The sequence below is a fragment of the Psammomys obesus genome, unplaced genomic scaffold (assembly GCF_907164565.1).
Source record: "Psammomys obesus unplaced genomic scaffold, mPsaObe1.curated_primary_1811, whole genome shotgun sequence".
In the NCBI taxonomy this organism is placed as follows: domain Eukaryota; kingdom Metazoa; phylum Chordata; class Mammalia; order Rodentia; family Muridae; genus Psammomys; species Psammomys obesus.
The window spans coordinates 27,449,084-27,466,306 of record NW_026596073.1 but is presented as its reverse complement, the minus strand read 5'-3'; the positions used below and the strand labels follow the sequence as shown (position 1 = coordinate 27,466,306).

General features: G+C 37.5%; 1 protein-coding gene across 4 annotated transcripts in view; it reads right to left on the bottom strand.

Annotated features, from left to right (window-relative positions):
* Fxr1 (FMR1 autosomal homolog 1) overlaps positions 1-17,223 on the bottom strand; it is a 52,668-nt gene that overhangs the window by 24,737 nt on the left and 10,708 nt on the right. For all 4 annotated transcript variants that reach the window (XM_055625840.1, XM_055625843.1, XM_055625844.1 and 1 more), the window contains exons 2-6: positions 9,382-9,434; positions 7,780-7,873; positions 1,021-1,092; positions 552-700; positions 81-174 (exon numbers count right to left, since the gene is read on the bottom strand). In XM_055625840.1, coding sequence (XP_055481815.1) covers positions 81-174; positions 552-700; positions 1,021-1,092; positions 7,780-7,873; positions 9,382-9,434 — 462 coding nt within the window. The remainder of the gene's footprint in view (positions 1-80; positions 175-551; positions 701-1,020; positions 1,093-7,779; positions 7,874-9,381; positions 9,435-17,223) is intronic.

Sequence of the window (17,223 nt, the reverse complement as noted above, 5' to 3'; positions counted from 1 at the left end):
ACACAAAACTTAATAAGCCTTTGAAATACTTAATAATAAGTCTGGTCATTAATCAACTTAAAAATACAGTCTTATCTTACCAGTATCATTAGCTGGGTAGTTTCAGGATGATAAAAAATTCTGCAGGCCCCTACTGCTTTCTTAAAATCTTTATGGGCATTTTCATTAGCACACCTAAAGAAAAATTAATTCAGACTTCAGTAATGAATTAAATTTAGGAAAAGTATAATGCAATCTCAATATTTCATTTTGGTATCTGCCATTAAAATTTTAAAAGATTTTATTACTTCTAATTATTTTGTGGTTATACACACTCGAATGCCAGTGCCAACCAGAGGCGTCAGATGCCCTAGAATTGAGTTACCAGTGATTGTGAACCAACCAATTTAAGTGCTAGGAATTGAACACTGTCCTATCAAAGATTACTGTGTGCTCTTATCTGTTGAGGCATCTCTCAGCCCCTTATTTACTGTTTTGGTTGGTTGACTAAGCAATGATTTTGTTTTGTAGACAGAAAAACAGCTCATAAGCAGCTCAATGAAATTACTTACGCTTCTCTCAAATCCTCAGGAACATCCACTGTGCACTTAAAGAAGGTGTTTTTTTTGACAGTTTTATTTTGATTGACAGGCCGAAGTCGTTCAAATGTGACTATTTCATTGTAAGTGGCATCACAAGCAGCATATTCAATGACATAAAACTAAAAGACAAAATTCTTTTAAAAGCTCATGTGAACTGAAGTACTGACCTTTAGATGATGTTCTAACCTCCCTTACTTTATGTACAAACACTAAGCATACCTTTATACTATCAGTATCATTTACATATGCCAGATTTAGAAGCTTGTACCTTGACAGTCATATAGGCTTGAGGCATACCTCTAAAAAGAATCCTTAGTGTTTGGCACTTAAAAACTCAATTAAAATCAACAGTACAGTGAATCTGAAACAACTGATCAACTGTATCTGAGGTGGGGTGACAGTAACAGCAAGTCAGTGTTTCCTGGGTAAAGTCACTCACCTCTCCTTTCATCATCCGAACTTTAGCTAGCCACCATCCACATGGCTCTTGGTCATTTGCTCTTGAATATACCTGAGGAATTAAAAAAATAATAATAATAATTGAAATAAGGAGGCTTAAGACAATTGATCAGCTGTTAAAAACAGTACAACGTATTGCAAATATTTATCTGAAAAGTAAAATAGAAGACACTCAGTTCATCTAAAATAGTATACGTATCTTACAAAAATTCCTACAAAAATACGAATTTTACAATACTTTGCTGCTGTTTGCTTTGTTTTCAGACAGGGTCCCTAATAGCTTAGGCTGGCTTTGAACCGTTTATACCAGTAACAAAGTTGACCTAGAACTACTGATCCTCCTGCCTCCACCTCCCCAGGCCATTTTAAAAACTTCAACTACTAGTACTAAATCAGGTACTTCAACTACTAGTACTAAATCAGGTAATAACATCACAATTCTGATTGTGCTTTGGTTTCTTCTTTGTTCTGTTTGCCTTATCTGTTGGTTGACCTGATTTTGACTAAGTCAACCCAGTAGGCAATCTGTCTATTTATTACTCAGCATCTTGCTGGGTAACCCAGGCTTGCCTTTGTACTACATTCCCGTCTCAGCTTCCTGAGCGCTGGGACTATAGATGTCTACCACTATACCAGGGCAGATTAAAACAAAAACAGAACAAAGAATGAGTTAGATAGACATATTATGCCTTTGAGTTCAGTATCCTCAAATTTGGTATACAAAGCAGGTCCTTCCTAGAACCAGTAAAATTATTCCAACTTTAAAAGGAAATATGACTGAAATACCCAGCCTAAGAAGCACAGCAGTAGAGCGTCTTCTGTACCGGGAAGCATACTGAAGTGCTGGTAAGACATGACATTCTGACTGAAAGGTTCTTATCCCCAAACCTTGTCTAATACAGCTCTTCTATTTGGCCATCCACAATCCCTTATAACTAACCAGTAAATCAACAAGCCTTCCTATCTATTCTAGAAGTATATTTAAAGAGTGTCAGCTAGTAGTCGTCCCCCCTCCCCAACCCCGCTCCTTTTGGTTTTCTTAAGACAGGATTCTCTATGTAGGCTTGGCTGTCCTGGACTCTATTTGTAGACCAGGTTGGCCTCAAACTTGCAGAGATCTGCCTGCCTCAGCCTCCCCAAGGGCTGGGATTACAGGCATGCACCACCACGCCCAGCCAGGCACACTCTCTTAATCTGCAGAATCCCAGGATTTAAAAGAGCATCCATAAAGAAAAAGAAAAAACTGCATTCCATAGAACTATCAAATACATGACGGAGCCTATCGTTCGGGGGGGCACACATCTCAGGTGTGTTGTTTTCACAACCAACCTTTACAAACGTTTAGACAAGAGCTTTTCTAATTCTTCTGTGTTTCTGTGGTATGAGTGCCAAGTGTTCTTCTCTATTACTCTGAATTATTCCTCTAACACAGGATCTCTCCCTAAACCTAGAACTTCCGTTTCTTCAGAGGTCTTCTGTTCCAATTCCAGCAAAACACACACACACCACTTATCAGGCTATAGATGTAGTTTGGAGATCAAATGCTAGCTTCACATGAACAAAGACCTGTATTTAATCTTTGACACTGCAAAAATCCACACTAATATACTTTTGTCTCCTACATTCAAACAGTATTCTGGCTGATAAATGAAAATGACAAAAACAAACAAACAAACACATAAGGACACGGCAATTGAAGTAAGCAAAATAAAAGCCACACATGGTAAGGAACATCTATAATCCTAACACCCAGGAGGCAGAGGGAAAAGGATGCAGATTTTACCAAGAGCTATAAAGTAAGAGCCTGTCTTGAACAGAAGAAAAACCTTATCTATAGGGACTGAGGTGGCAGAACACTTGCCTAGCATGAGTGAAGTCTTGATTAGATTCATACGTAGTATAAAACACTACATGGACTTAAAAAAAAAAAAAAAACAAGTCACATAACAAGGGATCAACAGTAAACTTCATTTCAGAATCAATGAAGGAAATAAAAATTCAGTAAATATTAGTTCAACTCATCAAACTTCGATACTAATTCAAATATTTTTGGAGACTAAAGAATGGTATGTTTTGGTATTATCAAAATGTTAAATAAAGATGCCTTTTGTTTTCACAACTGACCTCCACACACACCCACACACAAAACAACAAAAACCAGATAGCTTTTCTAATTCTTCGTGTTTCTGTGATATGTGGGCCAAGTGTTTCCTATTACTCTGCCACAGGGTCTCTCCCTGAATCTAGAACTCCCGTTTCTTCAGGGAGGCTGCTGACAAGTAAGCAAGCACCCATCTCCTCTCCCCACCAAACAGTGATGGGCTGGAGTTTAGAATAAGGCTAAGCTTTCCTAGGCATAGACAGGTGAGGAGAACCTGCCAGGCTCATTACCTAAGTGCTGGGATCCAAACTGAGGTCTTCACTTGTGTAACAAGTGCTCTTATCACTAAGTCATCATCTCAGCATCATCTCAGTCTAGCAAGTAACCCTATTAAAAAGATTTGGCATAAGGCCATTACTGCTTTTTGCTGTAATGGTGGTAATTCTGATCTCAACTGTAGATACATCCATACCAAGGAATTGTATGTTTGGTGGTTAAAAATAAAGTAAATCTGTACAAGCAAACATGACAATATTTATGATGCCTCAATATTATTAATTGGCAAATACAAAACTCACAAGTGATATGTTAAAAATCTTTATAAATGAAAAGGAAAAATCGAAAGAGCACCCAACTCTAGTTGATGGCACTTAAGCTGGAACTATATCGACATCTATGCCAAAAGTATGTTTTCACTTTTATTAATTTTGTATAATTTCACTTATATTTTTAAACTTAAGCTTTAGAATTTGGAGAGATGACTCATTGGTTAAAAGTACTTGTTGCCCTTTTAGAGGGCCCAGGTCCGACTTCCAACACCCTCATGGTGGCTCACAACCATCTGAATATAACTCCAGTCTCAGAAGATACAGGCCCTCTGGCCTCTCAAGCACTAGGCACACAGGTTTCATAGACATGCATGAACACGAAACATCTAAATACATTAAACCTTTTTAAAATTTTATTACTCTGAACTTAAAGAGAAAGGGGAACTTTAAAAGTTAATTGGAGTGAGGCAAGGTAGTACACACAGACACACTCAACAGGCAGAGAGAGACAGGCATATCTCTTTATGTTCAAGGCCAATCTGGTCTACAGAGTAAATTCCAGGCCATCCAGTGCTACATAATAAAACCCCCTACGCCCAAAAAAACAAAAACAAAAACCAAGCTTAAAACAAGGAACCAAACAGAACATCTAAACGGGTAACTGGAGACAATATTAAACGTAAAACTTTTTCCTTAAAATTAAGAGTGAACAACTCTGTGATGTTTTACAAAACCAGGAAATTTTCACTAAGACTAAATCATGAAATGGAAAATGAAGTAAAACAGGTCACAGATGGTTAAAGTAAGGCTAGGCTTTCCTACACATAGACTAGGGAAAACAGACTGTTAAATAAGATATCCTCAAGTAACCACACCAATGAGTTGTGGTTTTTGTTGACTTAAAAGTAGTTTTGTCCCCCCTCAAACCAGAGTGTTCCAACAGTATCTTAACAGCAAAAAAGTATAGAGAAACCACAGCAAGCTAATGTAAGGCCTGTAATCCTAACACGAAGGAAACAGAGGTAGAAAGATCTCAAATTCTAGGCCTTCTAAAAAAGAACAAAATCATTGTTTTTAAAGTATATCTCTTAAACTTGACCTTTCTAACTTGAGAATATTTCAACCTAAGTTTTTCTTTTCTTGATTCCTTCTTGATCTGGTTCCAGAAGGGGAAAACACAATGGTTACTGGAATTAGATTTTAAAAGCCAAAAGTAAAAGTTCTGGTCTCATACAACAATATTAGAAAATGATACAATTCCGAGAAAATCGTGTTCAATGAAATACAAAAAGAAGATTAAGATGGAAACTTGTAGCATCATCTGCCATAACTGTGTGTCTCCTAACTACCTCCCCTCAAGTTCCTATCTGCACAGAAGTCACTTGGCATTATATTCTCAGGTCTCCCCATCTCTCAAGAACTCTACTAGCGTATACTGTATTGGCTACTTTCTTATTGCTATAACCAAAGCAAGTTATAAAATAAAGTATTTAATCCTCAGGCTCTTGGTTCCAGAGGGTTTGAGTGCATGACCATCAATCATGACAGAGAGCATTTGGAGTATCTGCTGAGCTTTCATGTTGAAACAACCACAAGGTAGAGAACTAAGTGGGAGGGCATGGGCTTTTCAAATCTCGAAGCCTACCACCAGTGACACACCTTCTACAAGGTCTACCTCCTAATTACACCTCAAACAGTTCTATCAACTTCAGAATAAGCATTCAAATATTTTGGGCCTATCAGGAGTATTCTCATTCAAACTACCATATACATCTAGATTACAGTTATGGGTCTCTTTACAAAGTTAAGTTACTGGTACTGATTTTGGTGACGTCAACTACAAAAGAGAGGAGCGATTACATCTGTTACTTAAGGAAATGGGCTCATAGTACTGACAAAAACTAAGAGCTTTCTGTAGAACCCACCTGTTTTATTATCTATGATGGCTAATACTGTAAACTCAACAGGTTCCTGAATCACCTAGGACAAACGTCTAGCTATATCCATAACAGAGTTTCCAAAATGGATTAACTGAGCTGGGGAGACTGACCCTGAACAGGAGAAGTACTATTTTGGGAAATCGAGCATGGGATCTTGGATACAATTGGAAGGAACATCATCATTCTCTTCTTTTAACTACAGACACAACATGAAAAGCAGGCTCAAGTCCCTGCTGCCATGCCTCCCTACCAATATGAACAGTACTCCCAAATTGTGAACCAAACAAAACCAAATGTTTGTTACATATTTCCATGAGAAATGATTAATATACTCTCCAGCCTTATAAACCAGGCAAAAATAAGACTTTAATAATCTCCTTAGTAATACCACAGCCTCTTATGACAAATAAATTAAGGATCTAGGAATCTACAAGAATGCTACCACTTTCTTGAAATTTTAAAAATGTATATCCTAGCTTTCAAGTCTACCTTCTTCAGATCAACCAACGCCATCTCTCAAAAGCTTCTGCTTTGTAGCAGATGGTGATCAGAGACCCACAACTGGCCAAAGAGCAAATACGAGGCTGCAAAATGCTCAACCCTAGACAGAGATGTATACTGCACCCACTTTTCCCAAGGCTAAGGGATCATTGTGACAGAAAGAATATAAGAACCAGGGGCAATAAATGACTAAAATGAAACAACAGCTGTACACATAAACTCATTGCAGTTATGACAGCTGCACAAAAACCTATGTAAGCCCAAGGCACACCAAATCCCAGCATGAAAAGCAATCCTACCCTTCATCATAGATCTATTAGCAAACTGTTGGCTGCTAGGAAAGGAATGGCTTTCAGAATAGAGCCACTCTCCTGTGGAAGATCACATATCTGAAAGTATTTAGTCCTAAACCATAAATTGGTCTTAAAGAGTTGGTTTTGGATTTTAGGGCCATCTCCCCCAAACCCTTGAAACAGGGTTTATCCATGTATCCTTGGCTGTCCTGGACTCACACTCTCTAAACCAGGCTGGCCTCAAGCTCACAGGCATCCATCTGACTCTGCGTCTCTGAATGTTGGGATTTACAGGCATGCAACACTATGCCGGGCCTGTTTTTGTTTTTTATTAAGTAGGAAAAAGAGAAAGGACACAATTTGGTGGGTAAGTGGGGGACAGCAAATAAAATCAACAGATACTGCACAAAACAAAGAACTAAAAAATAAAATTTTAAATAAGTAAAATTATGTATCTTTGCACTGTGTTGTGATATTTCTCAAAGTGGGGGGCGATTTGAAGTACAGGATTTCATACATGTCCCAACATAGTCTCAAAAGAGGGCTAGAGGGCTGGAGAGATGGCTCAGAGGTTAAGAGCACTGTCTGCTCTTCCAAAGGTCATGAGTTCAATTCCCAGCAACCACATGGTGGCTCACAACCATCTATAATGTGAACTGATTCCCTCTTCTGGCAGGTATAAATACAGATAGAACACTCATATACATAAAATAAAGTAAAATCTAAAAAAAAAAAGAGGGCTAGAATTACACGCATGCAACATCATATCCAGCAACAACAAGCATATTCACTAAGAATAGTTAATACTGAAGAGACAGACATGCAGAACTTACTAAGTATGGGGGAGGCAAGTTACAAACAAAGCAGTACAATATTTTTATCCGGAAGGGAAAAGAGGGTAAAAACACTGTATGAACACTAAGTAGTAGGGTGTTTTTTTGCCATTTTTTAAAAAATTTTCTTTACTTAATTTTCCCTAGCCATTCCTACAATATTCCACAAAGCAGCTCATATATACATTATACATAACCAAAGATAGCGAAGTACAAACCACTAAAACTAGCTTTAGTGATTAATACCGTATGGTTCTGTGCTAGGGTTCTTCAAAAATTCAAATGCATTATGAATCCTTAATGTTCTAAAGAAAATTTCATTTTGCAAAACTTTATCAAGCCCACCAAAGCTAAACTTAGCAGCAATGACACGAGTCCTTCTGACTTAAGTCTCCAGTAACACTACATTACAGTCACTGCCAATAAAGAACAGGAAAAGGAGAACGATTATCCATCCATCAGCTACACAATATTTATTTAGAATGAAAAATGGGCACCATACAGAAAATTTAAATACACATACCTCTACTTCATCTCCTTCACTAATTTCTTTTTTTATATCAGGTGGTGGTGGTAATCGAACTTCATTAAATGGAACCTGGCGTTCTGGTTGCCAACTGAAGGATTAGAAAAAGAATTAGTTAACCTTTGTTTGGAAAAGCTATCATCTGACTAGTATTATAGTTTTATCATTCAGAATGTTCCAAAAGAAAAAAAAAAAAAGAACCTTAATTTTTTAATTTATTAATCCTAAATAGAACACTTCTTTATGATTCTTGATAAGCTTTATAATTAATACTTATAGTATTACACTCAAATTACTTATCCTAAGACTGGCAAATATATCATACCCTGCAAACAAAATGGGCTATTTTCAGAATGACTAAAGTTCAAAATAATATTCACAGCTATGAAATCAAAGGGGTGCAATCTAGCATATAACATCAAAAAAGGTGCACAATTTCATAAATAACTTCATAAATTTTATAAATAATAAAAACTATGTCACTTTCATGTACATGTTCACAAAAGAAGTACAAAATATTATTAGTAGTTTAGAGCTGAAGAACACAAACACAAGCAAGCAAGCTCCCAATGCCTTTAGCTCCAGCGGACATCCTCTTCTGGCCTCTGAAGAGACTGGACGGACATGCATGTGGTGCAGATATACATACTTGAAAAACATATAGCTTTTAAAGGATATTTTTTAAATTTACAATTTATATGCAGATGGGAACTTCTTTGTGCTTAACATGCTCACAGGGCCAAAGTTCAATCTCAGCATACACAACCCCCAAAAAGTTCCTAAACTTAGCTGGAAAATATGTAATTAGAATCTAGTAAAGGCATAATCTTTGTAGAAATATAAACTAATTTAGCTGCTGTTACCTGACAAGTTTTTATAGTCAAGTATCTTTCTCAAGTTTCCATAGGTCACTTCAAACCTGGGAGGCATATCCCACATAAAATGTTTCTCGGGAACATTGAGCAAGGTGACAGCTGAAAGTCTAGGATTTCAATGCCTTTTCTCTGTACCATTACTATCTATATGGCAGCTCTCAAAAACAGAAGATATCAACACCTGTCTTCTCCATGAAGCAGCTGTCAAGACACATATCTTCAGGCAGTTCAGAGCCACTAAGTTCAACGGTTCTTTGACCTTCAAGTTAACAGATCCTTTTATAACACTTCCCAAGGAAGTTTCGTGTACTTGTCTTCCCCACTTTTAATTGCCTAGCCTCTAGAATATCAAGAGAATTAATATCAATTCTCATTAACATTGAACAATAAAAGATAGCCTCAAAGTCACTACTATTTGGAGGGAGAAACTTTTATGCCAAAATATTAACATTAGGGGCCTTTACCCTGTACCATCTACTTCTGTAAAAAATTGCTGACTGAATCATATCCATATCATATTTTGGCAAAGAACAATATTAAATGACAGGTAAATTTCAATAGAAAAGCAAGTGAAGGGTTATCAAAACTGGACTTAGATTTCACCAGGATCAAAGCAACTCAAAGCAATCACATTTAACAGCAGAATCATTTTCCTGCTGGCATCAGTAAGAACACTCAGTTTAACATAACCCATCTTAAAAATTAAGATTTATCAATAACTTACTTATTTTCAAAAACAACTGTGAGGGAGTCTTCATGGACATCTTTGATAAATCCCTGCATAAAGAAAAAGTCTTATCAATATTAATGTTATTAACTAACTCTAAAAGCCTGTAATAGACATAAAAACTGTAAAATGATGACAGAACACAGATCAGAAGACCAAGTGACTTAAGTCTGTTTCAGCACTGTAGAAGCTAAGGCAGGAGGACTGCTCTAAGTTCCAGCCCAGCCTGGCTACGCACTGAATACCAGACAAGGTACACAGACCCTGTCTTTAGAAGGTGAAAAATAAAATACCAAGGACTAGATAGCTCAGTTGGCATTATTTGCCTAACATATTCAAAGCAGTCCATGCCCAGCACAATACAAAACTGTGACAGTGAACACCAGGAGGATCACAAATCCAAGGTCATTCTCGGCTACATAGCAAGTTGAAAGCCAGCCCAGGACAGGGGAAGATAAGGGGGGTGGCAGAGAGAGAGAGAGAGAGGGGAGACAGAAAGGACAAGAGACTCACACTCACACGCAATTTCCAGTTTCCAAACAAACCCACACTCCCTACAAACCAGAGTTTGAAAAAACTGTTATGTGAATTTGATTTTCATCTCCATTTGTAAAAAGCTGTTCTTCATACCCTTGAACTCTGGTTATAAGTTATCATTTATTTCAAAATTAAAAAGGCAAACACAACAATACTCATGCTTAGAGCACAGACATTATTAGTTGGATGAAATAGTAGCAAGGTGTCTAAGAGTTCAGTAATTTGGTACTGTAAGAGCTAGGTAACATCCCACAATTTTATTCTAAGAGAATAAGTGAAACACAACTGCAAATCCCTCAATACTAGCCTGGTGGTTCTAGACATAATTTAACCCACTGGCCAATTAGTAAATAGTATTCTCAACACTTACACAACTTCAAAACATGCATTGAAGACTAGCCATACAGACACATACACTCAGTACTTGGGCAAAGAAATCCTACTGTTTATGCTCCCTTAAAATCTATTTAACACTAAAGCATATGCCAAGATGAACTCACAAAAGACAAAGACAAAAAAATGGAACTGTTAAGTAACAAAACGGTTTAAAAGAGCAATATTTAAATGTCTACTATCAATTAACAAATTAAAGACTTCAAAATATAAACCAAAAGAAGGAAAAGCAAACAGCAAGTTTAGTACAACCCCAGAAAAAATCTTTGTCTCAAAACTAGCAGATGGAATTTTATTCACTATAACACAGTATGGCAAGCTGCAGGAATATAATTGATTCAGCAACCAGAAGCTTCCTCCTGCCCATTCCCAGGGCCTGTACACTAAGCTATGGCTGAGTGATCCCCTAGCCCTCAAGTGCATTATTTTATAATTTGGCCTTGTTTTCTTCAATTCCAAATTTACTATCTCATTTATTTGTGTACCTTCACCAATACACAAAAAGTGAAAGTGAACCATCAACTACTTAAATATCTAGTAGTTCTTCCCCTATAATTCTGAAGGTTTTGATTTTGCTGTTGTGTGTTTAGGGTTTTTTGCTCTGGTTTTTGTTTGTCTGTTACTGTTGTTTCCAGACAGTTTTTCTGTATAACCTTGGCTGTCCTAGACTTTCTTTGTAGACCAGGCAGGGCTAGAAATCACAGAGATCCAGTTGCCTCTGCCTCCCAGAGTGCTAGGATTGAAGGTGTGCACTACAACACCTACCTTTAAGTTCCTTTCTCCAAGAAAAACCTAAATTTAAAGATCTGCTGCTCCCCATCCCATGTCTGCTTCACTGATTTCACTTCTATTATACACATTCACTTTAAACCATCATTCTGGTCAGAATCTTTATTCTAACATTACCACCAAATCTTTCATATTATCCCCTGCCACTTCTGATGATTACTTCTGAAACTAACAATTTCCAAGTGCAGAAATATTTAGTCATCTGCCATCAAAAGTCAATTCTAGTTGGAACTTTAACTAATACTTCCTAGTTCTTCAAACAACTTTCAAGAGTTTAACGCTCTTCATAATCTTATCCCTCTTAAGTGTCTGTATAAATCATTTAGCAGGATTAATTCAAATCACAACTCTAAAATGCAAAAACAGAAAAACAGGGTTTAAGGAACATCCCAACATCTCCTCTGAAAACACCAGTGCTAAACTGTATTTAGAAGTACACTTTTCACAAAATTTAAGAAAAAACACAACGCTAGGCATTTATATCCTTTGCTAGTAGCTTTCCTCTGTGAAGTTCACTAAAATAAGGACCTAGTCTTTAAGATATTTCTGGGCTGTAATGAATTTTTTAATGTTCTGATCCAATCTCCTAAAGTCAAAACACCTAGGGTACTTCTAAATTGCCAGATCTCCACAAAATTTAAATTCATTTGATATAAGAGCAGTATTTTCATTCATTCATTCATGCATGCATTCATTCACTTATTTGGGGAGGGGGTTCGAGACAGGGTTTCTCTTGTGTAGCCTTGGCTGTGCTGGACTTTGTAGACCAGGCTGGCCCTGAACTCACAGAGATCCACCTGCCTCTGTCTCCCTGAGTGCTGAGATTACAGACATACACCATCATGCCCAGCTAGGACCAGTAATTTTTGTTGTTCCTGCTTTTAGACAGTTTTGCTAAGTAACTGCTGCTGGCCTGGTACCTGCCACTGAGCCCTAGAAAGGCTCAAACTTGTGGAAATCTATCTTAAATAAGAATTAAAGAGCCAATTGTAGTGGTGCATGCAGGTAGGATATGCTGAAGAGGGCGGACATGGTGGCGCACACCTTTAATCCCAGGGCTGGGGTGCTAAGGCAGGCGGATCAAGCCTGGTCTACAGAGTTCCAGGACTGCCAAGGATACACAAAGAAACCCTGTCTTGGGCGGGGGCGGGTGAACCTTAGTAATTCAGTATGTTTGCAAGTTAACAATCAATGAATGTACTCTGTAACATGTATACAATGAGCATCTGGAAAAAAAAAGGTTTACTAGAGGCTTCCACTCACAACAGCAATAGAAAATCTTCTGGGGAAGGAAAAAAATACTTTAGTAAACCAAAAAGTACTAAAAACACTTAACTGTGGAGGGAGGAGACAACAGGTAACAAAAAACACTACACTGATAAGATAATTATTAATGCCTACTTTAAAACTCAATGATCACGACAGGGGAAAGACATTTTAAAGTATAGCACCCAATGAGCAAAAATGCTTCTCTAACAAGATATTTAAAAGAATGGGGGCGGGGGGTTGAACCTGCTAAATTCTTCAGTCAAAAAGAACATCAGGATAGACCTACTAATTAGAAGGGAACAAGTAATTGTGATAGGAAAAACATAGGTTTAATGTATAGAACTTTTAAGGTGTTACTTGAATTACAATTTCTTCTAACCTTTGCTTTTCCCCCTCTACTTCAGGTTGTTCTGTGACTCATTTATTTCAGTTTCTAAATATCTACCTAAGGTTCTTGGCAGTTTTGAGGTAGAAACATAAATGGCTTGAAGAAAGGACACAGTGTAACACACAACAGCCACTGAAGACAATTTTCAAAGTACAGAATATAAATAGAAAACAGTTTTCCAACTTCATCCCATCAAGTCACAAAGAAGGATCCTACACACACTAGCCATGTTATTAACAATTTCAAGAGTTGAAAGTCTGATGTTAATCAGAACAGATGATTTATAAGCTTTGGTTCTCAAAAAGTTAATCTATGTATAAACCTTCCAGACTTCTCATTTTAGAGAAAGACACAGCTGCAGCAATATATATCAACACAAACCCAAACTTTTCCTCCCTGGAAGGTTATAAATAGTACCTTTTTTAAAATGTCCATCTTTCAAGAGCTCTTTTCATTAAAGAGCAAAAAAGGGTTAAGTCTGGTAGCAATACTACACCAGTAGAAATGAGACTTTTATGGAAAAAAATTATCAAAACTCATTCGGTAACAGGAAAACACAATTATGTTACTGACACAAATTTGACTTTAAATGTCAGTGTTTAAAATACTGATCAATATAGTTGAAGTCTTGCTAGAGCCATCATGCATTAGAAATCTGTAGCTCTTAAGTAGAGGCATCAGAGGAATCAGGTATTAGATGTTCAAGGTCATCTTTGATCAGTTAGGGAGCTCCATAGCAACCAGCCCTCACACCAAAAAAAAATATAAAAGCTGTGGACATGCATCCGTTGAAAACCACTGCCACTAAACCTGATGCACAAGAAAAGGATAGGGAAATTAATGAGACATGGAAAAGTGGAAGAGGCATCAGCTTGATGGAAGTTTCTGGCCAACTAAGAGTAAAGAATTCCAGCCCAGTTAACATTTGCTAAGATTGCCTGCAAATAGCAAAAAACAAAACAACAACAACAACAACAAAAAACTGCTTAATGCCTGAAGGTATGCATAATCAGTATCACCGTCCTCCTTTTCCAGCTATAAACCTGCAATTCTTTAAGTATCATAAAAAAAAAAAAAAAAACTCTATGAAAGACAAGTTTGAACTCCCTTATGAAAACCTTATGTATGAATTTACCTAATCAGGTTATAATTCCATCCTAATTACTTCCATAGATACCCTATAACCTCTTCACTGAAAGAGAGGGAACAGAAGAGGGTTGGCTTGGCATCCCTTTAAAGGATATCTTAGCATCAAGCTAACATGAAAACTATTAAAATTGTTTATGTCCCTTGCTGACCCTCTCTTAGGAAGCTCACACCTACACTTTGGTTTATCTTACTGTCTCCCTGTTGAAATCTTTAAAACTCAGGTCTGAAAGAACTCTGCAGGAGATGTAGGCAGCAGTGTCTCCCAGCTCCCAGGCCCAGTGCCACTGCCAAAATCCATTTGGAGTATTATCTGATGACTTAGAAAAATTCTTGACTGTGGAGTAACCAATTTCAGCTAATCTATCAATTTTGGTTAGGATTTCACCAAATGTAGTCCTCTCATGCAATCCACTACAAACTAATTTACACTCCTTACAAAGGGAAAACAGAAACACCATACTGCACTTGGCAAACAAACCACATGTAATCAGGAACTTAAAACTAAAAAATGGTAGCCTAGATCAAAAAAACACTAGATTTAGCAGGGGACTTTGTGGCACACACCTTTAATTCCAGCACTTGGGAGGCAGAGGAAGGCGGTTCTTTCTGAGTTCGAGGCCAGCCTGGTCTACAAAGCGAGTCCATGCTACACAGAGAAACCCTGTATACAAAACAAAAAACACCTAACAAAAAAAACCCCTAGAGTTCCATGCTACAAAAACTCATTTAAAATTTCTTACAAAACAATCTACTAGCCGCAAAAGAGATAAGCAAAACTTCCTGAAGTAGAAGACAGGCCTCAGCCTAATCCTTAGCTTTTTTAAAAGTAATTTGTGTATCATGTTAAAGATTTACTTATATTTTTTGTAATTTAAAAATTAACTACTTCAATTAACATCTTGGTCATAGGCGCCTTTCTCCTCTCTTCTCTTCCATCTTCCCTCCCAAATCCCCCTTCCACTATCCCTCAGAATAAGGGAGGGCCCTACCCAGGCACTCCAGCTCATCTTATTCACATGAGGACTGAGTCCATCTTCCTCCCCTGTGGCCTGATAGAGAAGTCCCATCAGGGAGAAGTGATCAAAACGCAGGCAACATAATCTGTGTCTGAGAAATGCCCCACTCTCCTAGCTCTATTTGCTTACTTTATATGTGTGAACCTGCATGAATGTATGTGCCCCGTATATGTGTGCAGAAGCTCTGAGGCAGAAAGCACTCCCCAGCCTCCTAGAGTGGTACTGTGATCTTTCAAGTCCAACCTGTTAAAAATCCTCATTGGTTGAACAAGCAAATGACTCAATGGGTAAAGGCACTTTTTGGCATGGCTGCCCACCTGAGTTCTATCTTGGGAAGTCACCCCCAACTCCCAGTGGAAAAAGAAAATTGACTTCTAAAAGTTGTCCTCTGGCCTCTACCTGCACACACACTCGCATGCATGCACACATGCACACACACACACACACACACACACACACTATAAAATATAAAAATTTGGGAGGGGCTAGAGAGATTGATTGCTCAGTTCCCAGCTCCCATGTTGGGAAGCATACAAACACTTCTAACTTCAGCTGCACTAGAATAGAATACCTCTGGCCTCCCCGGGCACCTGCACTCACATTTGCAATCCCATATACAAAATTAAAAATAAAAACAAGCCAGATATGGTAGCACAAGCCTTTAATCCCAAGGCCAGCCTGATATACACAACAAGTTCCAAAACAGGTAGGACTACATACAGAAGCCCTGTCTCAAAAACAAAAAATAATAAATCAATCAATAATTAATTAAAAATAATGGGGAAGGGGCATGGGAGAAGAGGGAGGAAGGACAGGATTGAGAGGGGATGAGGGGGCTACAGCTGGGATACAAAGTGAATAAAGTGTAATAAAAATTAAAAAAACAAAAATAAAAACAAGCCAGGTGTTATACCACACAATGTCAATCTCAATATTCAGGAGACAAAGACATGCAGATCTCTGTGAGTTGAAGGCCAGCCTCTACTACAAAGCAAGCTCCAGGATATCCAAAGGCCTAAATAGTGAGACCCTTAAAAAAAAAAGTATTAATTGTAAAAACAAAAATAAACCATTAAAAAAAAGTTTAAGTCATCAAGGGTAAACAAGGGAGCTGCCAGGAATCTATGCTCTAGTTCAAGCAGATAAACTATTATCAGACTGACACAACTACTACCACCTTCTACCGATGAAACACTTTTTTTTTAAGTTTAGTAATTGGCTCTTGTCACATGTTAGTGTTACCTGTATAAAATTTTGACATTTTTCTAGATTTGGTACAACAAATAATTTTACTTATTTGGTTTCTTATTTAAGGTAATTAAAACCATTTCATTCCAGGCTTAATTCCTAATCTGAAGCAAACTTGTGGTGAAATACTGCAGTTCTAAAAACAAAGTAGCTTCTCTAGGAAAGACACTAACTAGGCTCAGTGTTAGACACTACTGCACTTTCTCTTCATTTCAGCAGTTAAAGATAACTGCTGGTGGACTGAGCTGGATGATGATTTGCCAGGCTTTGGGCAATTAGTGATTTATGAAAAGGTTCACTTTCTAGCTCCTGTCTAACTTCCCAGGCTCAATTCTGACAATTCAGCATCTCTAAAAACCAGGATGATTCTTAAAAATTAGGGCATCTTAGAATAGCTGACAGCCACGTGTTATCACTTAGGCACGCTCAGCCTTGGTTCCCATACAATTTTTTTGCAGCACTTGAGTCAGTAAACCAATGAAGCACCACTCTAAGGAAGGATTGAGGATTCTTAGCAGAAAGTCATTGATATCTTCTGATAAAAAGCAAGAAAGCACCAATACATGCAGAGTAAGTGAAAAGTCATGCAAGAGACCTATTTAATGATGGTTTAAGCAACTTATTTGATCTGCATTTCCTATTTTGGGTATCCAAATTAAAAATTATTTTTGTAAGGTATTAAAAGATACCAATCCTCAGTAATATAAGCAATTTTCTCTTGCAGTTGGTATCATTTTAGGTTATAATAAAATGGCATGGATCTTTCACAAAACATCCAAATCTATGTGTGGAAATAATCTATTCCTCTGGGTTCTTTTTGAGATCACACTCTGCAACCCAGGCTGGATTTGAACTTGCAGAAATGTCCCCTTCATCCTTCTAAGAACTACAGGCTTGAGCAACCACATCCAAATTATTCCCAGACTCTAAGCCTAGGCTCAATTATTTTGACCTCTTGACCATGGCTTATGTTTCAGACCAACATGTATACATACACATACACACATACATACATACATACATACATACATACATACATACATACATACA